General features: G+C 32.5%; 2 protein-coding genes across 2 annotated transcripts; both read left to right on the forward strand.

Moving 5' to 3' along the window:
* The first annotated feature begins 5,416 nt into the window (after window positions 1-5,416).
* On the forward strand, window positions 5,417-6,229 carry LOC139427185 (uncharacterized). The gene has a single exon (XM_071188058.1). It carries the CDS (start codon window positions 5,417-5,419, stop codon window positions 6,227-6,229), a length of 813 nt encoding a protein of 270 aa, XP_071044159.1.
* Window positions 6,230-6,633: 404 nt separating this feature from the next.
* Window positions 6,634-8,427, forward strand: LOC139427186 (uncharacterized). Its single transcript, XM_071188059.1, has 2 exons — window positions 6,634-6,797; window positions 7,017-8,427. Exons 1-2 carry the CDS (start codon window positions 6,634-6,636, stop codon window positions 8,425-8,427), a joined length of 1,575 nt encoding a protein of 524 aa, XP_071044160.1.
* Window positions 8,428-12,321: the final 3,894 nt, after the last annotated feature.

A 12,321-nucleotide genomic window follows, 5' to 3' on the forward strand; every position in this document is an offset into this window, starting at 1 on the left:
TTTGGCAGGACACCAAATAAATAAGCTACCCAATTCTCTTTGTCTACTTTTAAAAATTTCAATTGGCGTTGAAATAAGTTAATATATAAAACCATATCGTCCTCTTTCGGATTGAATTCAGGTAGTAATTTCTTTAATTGTAAGTTGACATGACAACCGCTAGTTAAACCAGATGATTGTTGTATGAATTTTTGGGCTTCAATTTGCAAACGTAATTTTTCCAGCTCAAAATTCTTTCTTTCAATATTCGATTTTGTTCTTCTTCTTTTTCTCTATTTAATTTTTCGCTTTTTTTCTTTTTCGACTCTGTCATCAATAATATTTTGTAGCACATTGAAGCAAAATTCTTCATCGTATGCTTCATTTTCTATGATTAGTTTCTTAATTTGTATGACTTTAGCATCGGGAGGAGCCTTGAGATTCATTTCTTCAGCTAATACACATAAATCGACATTTTTTCCCTTTCCTAAAAATGTCATTGTAGCAGATTGTGAAAGCACCACTTAATAGATATTATTTAATACCCCCAATAGTCTTAAAATGTCACTGATAATGAAATGTCACTTATTAATTAATATGAAATGTTTCTAATAATAGTTACCCTATCACACAATATTACTTGAGATAATTTGAACCAGTCAATATAATCTATTCAAACAACGAATGGAAAATGAAAATATACGATGTATTAATTATAAAGCAAGTAGTGGTAATGTAAATTATAGCTATCATTACATCAACAAAATTCCCACATAAAACACCAATATTGTAAATAAATCAATATTTTGAACAATAAACATTATACTGTATAAACACTATACAGAAATTTTGCTTATATTTTTCTGGATAAAATTCTATTAAACCAAGATAAAACTTTTTTTTTTTCAAAATACACTACTCTTCATTTATCAAAATTATCCACCTTTGTTACTAAAGTGTATTCAATATAGAAACATATATATAAAACACATAGCAATAGAAAAAAAATTCTTCTCCTTCCTTTTTTTTTTTTTAAGTAATAACAAATAGAAATTGTAATAATAAAATTATACTACAAGTTACATGAATGAATTAAAAGGAAGCAACATATTCTTAAATTTCTTTTCCTCTTTCTTAGTTTTAATTTTTTTTTAAATAACAAGTTTTATCATAATCTTAGCTAAATTCAAGTTGTCTCTGTAATTGAGATCAATGAAAATAAAACAAAATACAATATAACAACAACTAAAACATAAGTTCTTTATAATCATTAGCATAAGTTTCAGTTTCGGTTTTCAAACACTCTCATTTTATCATGAAAAGAAATTCGTCTGTGGTTTTGGCGCCACAGAAAGCAATAAAGAAAGAATCTTGTCTGATTCACAGACGCGTAAGTATTAATCGAAAGTGATATTCATAAAATAATATTCAAATAGATGAATAATTTTAAACACACTTTTTAAATGAGAAAAAAAAAATCAAAGCTTATATATTTTAGAATGCAGTTTTTTTTAAACTTTTGCACAATATATATTCATTTTGAAACATAAAAGATAGCTAACTCTCATGATATATTTCTCTACCAGATTCTTAGTTTATAAAAATTAATTTTAGAATGAATGATTCAAAATACTTATAATATATTTAAACTTAACACACAGAATTGCTATAGTACATATTACTTTTCAGTAAGTTTCAAATCAATCGATAGTAAATATTAATATTTTACTTTACTAAACCTTATACTATAAAATTATACTTATCAATGTTGAGCGGGAAAGGGCAAATGTAAAGCATTTAAACATGAGAACACTTTGTTTTGTTTTTGTCTCCTGAATACAAAATTTTTATTACATTTTCTTCTCTGTTAATTTACTCTTTCCGCAGTCAGTTTTTTTCTATTTAATCAAGCAACAAAAAAAAATATATTTGCTTTAAAGTAACTCATAGTTTCGTTAAGAGCTCACAAATTTTGCCATTCTTATTTTTCTCCTTCACTTTTTGAATGAAAGCACACTTAGATAACAGAGCATTAAATATCAGAAAAAATATGCAAGACTTATCATTTTTCCTTCGTTGAGAGTCATCTTCAGTCATCACACCCCTAATAATTTTTTTCAGGTATTCCTGAACATCCAAATCAGCTAAAATGCTATCATAACAGAATAAAATTATTTTTTAGAACGCAAGCTGAGATGCCAACTTTCCAAACTAGTTATCAGCGAGCCCAAGTACAATATAGAAATAATTTATTAAATTAAATTTAGAACAATTTTTAGGTGTATATACTGCTGAATTCTGTACAGTTATATTAATAAAATTATGTGGGAATTTACAATCAAGCAAAAAAAAGTAACACTTAGAGAAAGGTACTAAATTAAAAAAAACTTTAACTAGCTCTAATTGCTTTTAACCGCTGCAAATTGTTAATTACAGCATTTGAGATTCGAGTTAATATTATTTTGCTTTTTTATATGAAAAGTAGTTTGAGAATCAAAATAACTTGTGAGACGGGAGTAAGATAAAATTTCTTTATTTTTTTAAAATTAATTTTTCTTCTTCCCGTCAAAATTTTTTTTTAAATTATTGTTCATAGAGTTGTTTAAGGAACAGAAAAAAGTAATTGTAATTAGTTGCAAAGCACAAAGATTTCTAACACTTCGTAGCTAAGGGGAAAATAATTTATTTTAAAAATTTAATCGCGGCAATGACGTGCCTCTATCCCACCCGCGTCACTAAAATTGGAACAAAACGCAAATTCCGTTAAAACTTTTTTGTTTTACTTTTAAAAAATAATAATCTGATGTAATCACTAACCATATTCACTAATAAAGCAATAGAGCACAACGAATATTTCTGGAAGACGAGTATTCTCGCCGGTTGCGATGAAAGAGTTAAGCAGATTACGGAAATTCACAAAAACCAAGACTATAATCTTTGAAATGAAATCATAATAGTTTGCTCCTCGGTACAAGCAAAGAAAGAAGAATTATTTTGAAAGGAAATTATGGTCAAATAAGAAAAGATATCAAATGCAGTGTTATATAGTTCAAAATGAAGAATAAAACAAAGAAAAATTATAGACATATGAAAAAAAAAGGGGGGGGGGAATAATAAGTAAAAAAATAACAAACAACAGTTTATACATAAAAAAAAGAAAAAAAAAAAGAATGAAATTTTATTTAAAAAACCGGAAAAAAATATATAATCTTTTTTTCAGCCCACACGATTATATCCGCAAAACAGAGTGCTTTCTGATATTGTATCAAGTGTGTTAACCAAACTAATCTTAAATTACTTTATTTAATTGGCGTTCAACTTCAGACATTAATTAATTATTTCCTGATCNACCCATTTGATAAACCAATAGCAACTACTAAGATTTCCCTCTTTCTCTAAATTAAGACATTTTACGGATTTTACTTTGCAAGATTTTCCCTAACATATAACCAAGGAGCGCAACTTTTCATGTGCACTTTTACACACTCTCATGACTGCTCTGTCCCAATAATTAATAAATAAATTTTGTACCCTCCTTCCCTACTTAAGACCTGTTTTATTCCTTCCACTCGGCAACGACGTTATATATATATATACAGGGTGTCTCAGTTAAGCGTTTCAGAACTTCTAAGAGGGGTAGGGGGCATCTTAACGACTCGAAATCATATAGCAATGTGGGTCGGAAATGCTTTCCTGAAGCGGTGACACAGAAGCACCATAAAGAAAAGAGACCGTAAGTGAAAAATCGCTATAATAATACATTGAAAAAATTATATGGTACATGGGCCAAAGTAAGTGTATGAAGTTTCTGCCAAAGGCTACAATGTACACCTCACATCTTCCGCGCATGGACATTAGAACATTCTGCAATACTCCAGGCATATCACGGAGGCAGCTACTGCGATTCTTGCAACCAGCATTATTAATAGGGGTGTCATAAACCAGCGTTTTCATATGACTCCAGAAATCAAGACATGATAGGTCGGGAGACCGAGGAGGCCATATAATTTTTTCAATGTTTTATTGTAGCGATTTTTCACTTACGGTCTCTTTTCTTTATGGTGCTTCTGTGGTATGACGTGTTCTACCAGTCAAAAAACAAGCCTGTGGGTGAAGTGTCAAATAACGTTAAGTGCTCTCGTTCTAATCAAAGAGGGACGAACGTTAGGTCATTTTTTTCGGGAATTAGAACAACTGGGAATAAGGATTTTAAATGTAGTCAGTGTAAAAGCGAATCACATAATTTGTACCAATGTCCGATCTATGAGAAAAAGTCAGTTACAGAAAGACTGGAGATAATTAAACAAAATAAACTTTGCTTTAACTGTTTAGGAAAACATAGCGTAAAAATTGTGGATCAAAGTTCTCGTGTCAGGAATGTCAAAAAAGACACCATAATTCGATCCATTTCAGAGAGATTTTGTGGGTTTTGAGGGGGAAATCGACAATAGCAGCTCGAGGAGGTCTTCTGAAGGTCAGAACAACAATTGCAATGGCGCAGACAGTAGAGGTTTAGATGTACATGCCAGAGTTTTTTCTTCTGAACGCGTAGCTCAAGCACAGAATAATTCAGAGGTGATTAATTGCGCGGCTAAAGTCGAAAATCGTTCGACGACTGTTCTTTTGAGTACTGCACAAGCATTAATTAAAAATAAATCCAGTAATTTTGTGGGAGTTCGAGTGTTATTAGGCAATGGTTCCATGAGCCATTTTGTGAGCCAAAAATGCGTGGAAGCATGCGGCCTTAGCAAAAATGAAACTAATTTAAGAGTATCTTGTTTAGGAAATGTCACCTTACCATTGCAGGGATCTGTAACAGCAACTATTGCGAACAGAGAGGGAACATTTATTCGCGACCTTGAATTTTTAGTTGTAGAACGTATAACTGATAGGATTCCTTCGTCGCTATTGAATATTCAAATTAAGGGTATGCGCACATACGATTAGCGGATCCGACCTTCAACGTATCGGGAGAGGTTGATATGCTTTTGGGAGCCCCAATATTTTACGAGTTATTAAGACCAGGGCAAATATATCCTCCAAACTTGGAATTAATTTTAAAAAATAGTGTGTTCGGTTATATTACCTCGGGAAGAATAAATATTAACAATGAGACCAAATTACATTGCGGGTTAGTGCGAGAAGATAGGCAACTGTACATAAATTTTGGGAAATCGAGGAGGTAGAGCCCGAAGTAAATAATTTTAAAAGTAAGGAAAACGAAATATGTGAGAATCATTTTCAGAAAACGCATGCGAGAAAGGAGGATGGTAGATACATAGTTCAAATGCCCTTTAAAGAGGATCCGAGTGTTATAGGAGATTCTAAGGCAATTGCGCTTAAGAGATTAAACTCTTTGTCGAACTGATTGGTAAAAGCTCCCGAGTATTTAAGTCTGTACAAAGACTTTATTAATGAGTATGAAAAATTGGGTCATATGAGTGAGGTGATAGAGAGGGACGAACCTGAAGTTACATATTTCATGCCACACCATGGGGTGTATAGACCAGAAAAAACTTCCACGAAATTAAGGGTGGCTTTTAACGCGTCTACTGAAACAAATAAGGGTAACTCACTGAATTCAATTCAGTTAAATGGAGGTGTAATACAAAGAGATCTATATGATCACATGCTGAACTTTAGGAAGTATAGATACGCATTCACAGCGGATATCCAAAAAATGTACCGCATGATCGAAATAGATAAAAATCAGAGAAAATTGCTGCGCATTTTATGGAAAGATAGTGCAAACGCGCCAATCAAACTCTATGAGTTAAATACCGTCACGTATGGCACAGTAAGTGCCCCGTTTCTCGCAATGAGGACTCTTCAACAAATCGCAGATGATGAAGGCCCTAACTTTCCTTTAGCTGAGCCGGTTATACGAAATAATTTTTACAAGGACGATGTGTTAGCTGGGGCTGAGACATGGAGTGAAGTACAAGACTTGAAACATGAACTGACATGCGCGCTTCAAGTTGCTGGAATACAGCTACACAAATTTTGTAGCAACTGCCCATCGTTGCAAACGGGCTCCGATAAAGACTATTCCTTCTCTGATAGAGAAGAGATCAAGACGTTAGGTGTTCTGTGGAACTGCACTCAAGATAAGTTCGTGTTCAAAACTGACCGTCAAGATAGAACTTACACAAAACGTCAAGTGTTGTCTATGATCGCGAGAATCTTTGATCCCCTCGGATTAGTCGGACCCGTGATAGCTAAAGCAAACATTTTTATGCAGAGTTTGTAGTTTCTGAAAATTGATTGGGGAGACTTGTTACCTGAGAGGGAAGCCCGAGATTGGAGCAGATTCCTTACGTCTTTAAGGACCTTAACCGTGGAGATTCCGAGACCCATCTTCCTTCCAGAGGCTGTCTGCATTCAACTGCATGGCTTTGCAGACGCGAGTGCTAAATGCTATGGAGCAGTCGTTTATGTCGAAACTAAGAATTCCGCCTCAGACACATTGATTCGGCTGGTCTCCAGCAAGTCTAGGTGTGCTCTGGTAAAGACAGTCACAATTCCCAGGTTAGAACTGTCCGCTGCTTTACTTTTGGCAAAACTAATGAGAAGAGTTCAGAGAACTCTGAACTTGCTTAACTGTAACGTGTTTTTTTTTGTTGGTCCGATTCGACGATTGTTCTTTCGTGGATTATGAAAGAATCGTCACAACTCAAGACGTTTGTGGTCAACAGGGTCGCAACAATCCAGGACTTGACGTCACCGCAACAGTGGAGACATATTCCCACGAACCAGAATCCAGCAGACTTGGTGTCCAGAGGGCTTGACCCAGACAAGCTCTCGCATAACTCCTTGTGGTGTGGTTCGAAAGTCCACCGTTCTTGAAGGATGATGAGTACCCTTTAAAGTTGATTGCTCCTCCAATTAAACGAGATAACTTTGATAATTTTAATCGTGAACTTAAAATTGACTCTAAAGTTTTGGATTGCTTTAACAGTTAACTCTTTTATTGATGATTTACTAAAGTTTTGTAGCAAATATCATAAGTTAATACGTGTATTAAGTTTTGTTTGCAGGTCCATTCGAAATTGTCGAACTTCCCAGAAAAAGAGTGGCTCACTTGACTCAGAGGAGTTTCAAAGATCTGAAACATACCTCATAAAATTTATTCAAGGTGTTGACTTTCAGAAAGAAATCAAGCACATTCAAGGGACAGGTATGGTAAGGGACATCAATATAAAACCTCTCCATCCTTTCTTAGATGAAAACGGTGTTTTACGAGTTGGAGGTAGACTTTTAAATAATGATTTAGATTTTAATTCAAAATTTCCTATCCTGCTGCCTTCTAATCATAAGGTGACAAAATTAACTATTGAGTATTTTCATAAAAAGTACTTGCATGCCGGTCCACAAGCATTGTTGCATGAGATTAGACAAAAATTTTGGCCATTAAGTGATCGTTCCTTATGCAGAAAAATGGTACACGAGTGCTTTGCTTGTTTTAGAGCCAAACCAATTGTGACCTCCCAATTGATGGGCAACCTGCCACGAGACAGAGTCGTGCAGGACTACCCTTTTAATTGCTCTGGGGTAGATCTTTGCGGCCCATTTGTGATTAAGTACCCAAATCAAAGAAAAGGCACTCTGCAAAAAATCTATGTTTGTATTTTTGTGTGTTTTTCAACCAAATGTGTTCATATTGAAATCGTAACAGACTTTACGTCCGCAGCCCTTATAGCTACTTTAAAACGATTTTTTGCCAGAAGGGGCAAGTCCACAAAAATTTACTCGGACAATGCAAGAAATTTTGTAGGTGCAGATACTGAGATTAAAAGGATAATGAATGTGGTGTTGAGACAAGATACCCAATTTTCTGGTTACTTGTCTTCCGAGGGAATTGAATGGAAATTTATCCCTCCGCGAGTACAATCTTTTGGGGGTTTGCGGGAAGCGGCAGTCAAGCCTTTCAAATATCATTTCAAAAGAGTTGTAGGTGCTTTAAATTTAACATATGACGAATTTTTAACTGTCAGTGCACAAATTGAGGGTGTTTTAAACTCTAAGCCTCTTTGTCCCTTGTCCAATGATGCAGATGACTTCAATGTCTTAACTTCAGCACACTTTACTATCGGCAGGTCCATGAGTACTATTATTGAACTAAGTTTAATTGATCTAAATGAAAATTGCCTGAAAAAATGGCAGAGAGTTACATTGGTAGTTCAATTGTTGTGGAAAAAGTGGAGCCGTAGTCACTTAAGTGGGCTACAACAAAGAAATAAATGGTATTTCCAAAAAGATAATGTTAAGATCGGGGACCTTGTTGTTCTGATTGAAGACAACGTGCCCACTTATAAATGGCCATTAGGTCGTATTATTGAATTGTATAAAGATGACGATAATCTGGTTAGGGTAGTAAGGGTGAAAACCCAATCTGGCATTTATAAAAGAGCTATTTACAGAGTGTGCATTCTGCCTAAACCTAATTAAGAGATTAATTTGTAAATTGATGCATGTCGATATTTAGCCAAACAATGGAAATTTTTGTAAGTGGCGAGATTATTGTTTAAGTGATATTTTTTCATGTCAGTTTATGATCTTTAAACAAATGTTTTCTTTCAGTGTTAATTTTTCATGAAACCCTTTTGTGAGGGATTTCATGGCGGGGAGAATGTTTGCGTGTGGCGATGTTGTGAATATCTCACTAATTGTGAGGTCCCGCGCCACACGTGTCTCTCGCCAATTGTTTTGTTTTTGTGTATGTGCTTTCTTTTTTTTTGTTGTTGTGAAGTTGTTGTCTATCTCTCGAATCTCGAGATGTGTGAGTTAGCATTCTTATGATAATGCAAAAAATAAAGCGAAATTGCAGTCCTACAGTTGTGTGTGAACTTTAAGAAATGAGTTCAACATATTATTAATTCGAACCAGCGCTGAGATCCTTCATCTGGCCGTTATGAGAAGTAAATTTAATTGATGTGTGTAATATGGCGAACTTGTGAAAGCAGGTGTTCTTCGATCGAAGTTTTAAGTTTCGTTTTAGAAAGCTAAAAGAGGTACGTTCGTTTTGCATTCTCTTTCCATTTGATGTATTGCGGTTATTGTTTTGCCCTCAGTTTAAGTAGGGTTTGTTTTATTTTGCGTTAATTGAGTGTTTTTTAAACAAATAAAAATGTTTAAGGGTGCGCGTAAAAGTGATTTAAAATTGATATGTTCGGAGATAGGCGAGAAATTTGACGAAAATGCTATAGTCTCTGATTTAATGGATGTCATTAAAAATAGTGATAAATATAAAAGTGACGCTACCTTAGTTTCGGATATCGCTAATTTAATTATTGAAGAAAGAAAAAGTGAAGAGGCTTCTATTGTTCAAATCGAAAAGTTGAAATTAGAACGAATTCAAGCTGAATTAAAATTAGCGAAATTAAGGAAAGAATCGTTAAAAAATGTGGACGAATCTAAAAACGAAAAAATAGAATCTTTGGATTCTCTAGTTAAAAGTGCTCGGGTTTTAACAGTTAAGATTCCTTCAAAGTCGGAAGACTGGGGACACTTTCTTACATCTTTAGAGAGAGCGTTTGAAATAAAAAGCATACTAAAATTGTATCGAGCGGAAATTTTGTTAATCTTGTTGGGCGAACGCGCAAATAACATNATGTTTAATTACAATCCAAAAATTTTAAAAATTATCCATTTGCAAAATCTTCCCTCTGGTAGAAGTACAATTAAAATGAAAAAGATCAAATTTGTAATGTTAACAACATATAATAGTAATATGAATTATAAAACATCTACATTTGTACTCATGCTAACAATTTTAACACAATTAAAAATCTAGTAGTAGCATTATCAGCAAATTTAAGATTTTCATTTTCAACAGTTTTTTTTTAACTTAACAGTTTTTTCAGCTCCAGGTCTTTGCTTAAGGATCACAACACAGCTTTTACATTATAAGAAGTATTCTTCATAATAACACAATATAAGTTAACTCTTCAATCATGATGACAAAAATTTATAAGCATTTGTTAGAAATTTGTTTGTGGATAAAATGTAAAACACAAAAAGCACTTTTACAGGAAAAATTTCAATCTGAAATTAGATTTGAGTATTGTTTACCTTGTTTGAAAACAAAATTTAAAAAAAAAATGACGCGGTGGTTGTTATTCTGAAGTCCAAAACTTCAGTATTGTATTTATTTCACTTCATTCTTTACCTATCATATTTGTCACCTTAATAGCAAAATATTTGAAAATTTCCTGAAGTTAGGAATTTATTTATTATCTTGGATTTGCACAATTCTGTCAACATAATTTTGACAATGTTACGCACCATTATCACATTTAGTCTCAAGAACATTTGAAAACTCAAGATTATTTTCAGTTTAGCTATTTAAATCTTTATTTTCAGTCTATTTTTTGCTATATTTTTCTTTAAATTCACTTTGTTTACATTCTTGTTATTCTCGTTTTTTTTTTATTTTATGTCCAAAATGTTCTTTTCTTTCTTTCCTTTATTTTTCTTTTCTTTCTCTCTTTTATTTTTCTTTTCTTTCCATGTTCTCTATTTTTAATACTTTTATTTTCTTTCTTGGTATTTTTATTGCAATTATTAACCCAGAATTCAGAAAAAATGCGTAGGGACAAATTGCTTTTTAATCAGAAAAGGTGATCAGTCTTCTCAGATTTTACATTACACAACCCGTTTAACACAATTTATCACTAAGTGAAACCATAACAAAGCTTTCAAATTTAATATGGTATTAAGGTAAATCAGTTTTTAATTATTGACTGATCTAGCTATTTTCCTTATTTTTAATCTGAAGTGCAAGTTTGGTTAATTGGCAAATTACCTTTTATTTTTTTCATTTATACCTTTCTTTCTTTCTTTTTGGACATAATTTTTTTTTCAAAAATTTTAGTTGGGATGTTTTTTAAAGTAATTTTTGCGTAGAGATCTTAATTGGTAATTTAATTTGTCACAATCGAGTGTTAGGAAATTCAAATATTTTTATTTTGTAAATATTTTGAGTGTATTCAGTTACCATTACTTTTCAATTTGTGTTAGATCATTTTCCTACCTTTATGTTGAAATTCACTCTCAGCAATAAGAAACTTTGTTTATTTATGGAAATATGTGAGCTAGATCTGAGCTATGAACAAATTACCAACGTTGGACTCACGCATTAATGTCTGGTTTCACATTTCAATTCAAATTCTAACAACAAGTATTTTATTCATTTTTCCAAATTATTTGTATTAGTTTTAACACTTCTTGATTTAATTTCTGCCACACCGTAATTGCATTCATATATTTAAATTGAATTTCAATAATTATTGCAGTTGCATTTAGAAGAGAAAATTTTTAATGGCATTTTTATCTTAACCCTGAACACCAGTAAAACAAAAATGCAAATTCTACTAATCAATAAATCGCAGAAACTATAACACATAAAACAATAAATATGAAAATAATTACTTTAACATTTTTTATGCCAATCAAAACAATCAGTTCACTGAAAATAAAAATTTCAAGAAATTTTTTTTTCCATCAGTAAATAGGATCAATGAATAAAAAATAATTGTTTCAATTGAAACATCAAGTATGAGAAAAAAAATTTAAAATCATAATCTATGATTTTTGTTTATTTACACGAGTGCTTTTTTTATTATTTATAAATCAATAAAAATTCAAGAAATTGTTTTATGAGAATTGTAAAAAAAATTAACACAAAAGATACGTGAAAAGTTCGAATTAGTCCAAGAACACATCTGGAAAACCACAACTGAATGATGAAATTTGATTAATAATTTCCTCTTTAAGAGGAATCATATTTCTCCTTGAATGAGGCGAGGTGAGAACAATTTATTGACGATAAAACCCAGAGCAGCACTGGGAGGGAGGCATAACTGAGCTTTGCGTAAGTCACTTGTAAAGGAAAGGGATGGGATTTCTAATAAACTTTTTAATTATCAGGAGTCAGTTGGAGTTTTTCTTTTTAGTCCAAAATATCGAAGCTCAGCTTTCTAGTTGTCTCAGGAACGTAGACATAGCATGCAGCATACACAAAAGGAAAGTCGATGATCTTTAAGACAAGTTCCACTGGGAGTAGGTATCATTTATATAAACAAAAACTTTGATGATTCAGGAATTTTTTTTTGTTGTTGTTGAAGATACTGGATAAATTATTAATTACCATGAGTTGCAGAAGAATTTGACTTGATAAATTTTCAACTGTCCATGCGAATGAGATATTCGATATTTTTGATGTACCCTAAAGTTGATTTATTTAATTTCAAATGAGATATTCCGTATTTTTGATGTACCCTCTTCCGAAGTTGATTTATTTAATTTCAAATGAGAGATGTTCAATATCTCAGAAATATAGCG

This window comes from Parasteatoda tepidariorum, chromosome X2 (assembly GCF_043381705.1).
Source record: "Parasteatoda tepidariorum isolate YZ-2023 chromosome X2, CAS_Ptep_4.0, whole genome shotgun sequence".
Lineage (NCBI taxonomy): Eukaryota > Metazoa > Arthropoda > Arachnida > Araneae > Theridiidae > Parasteatoda > Parasteatoda tepidariorum.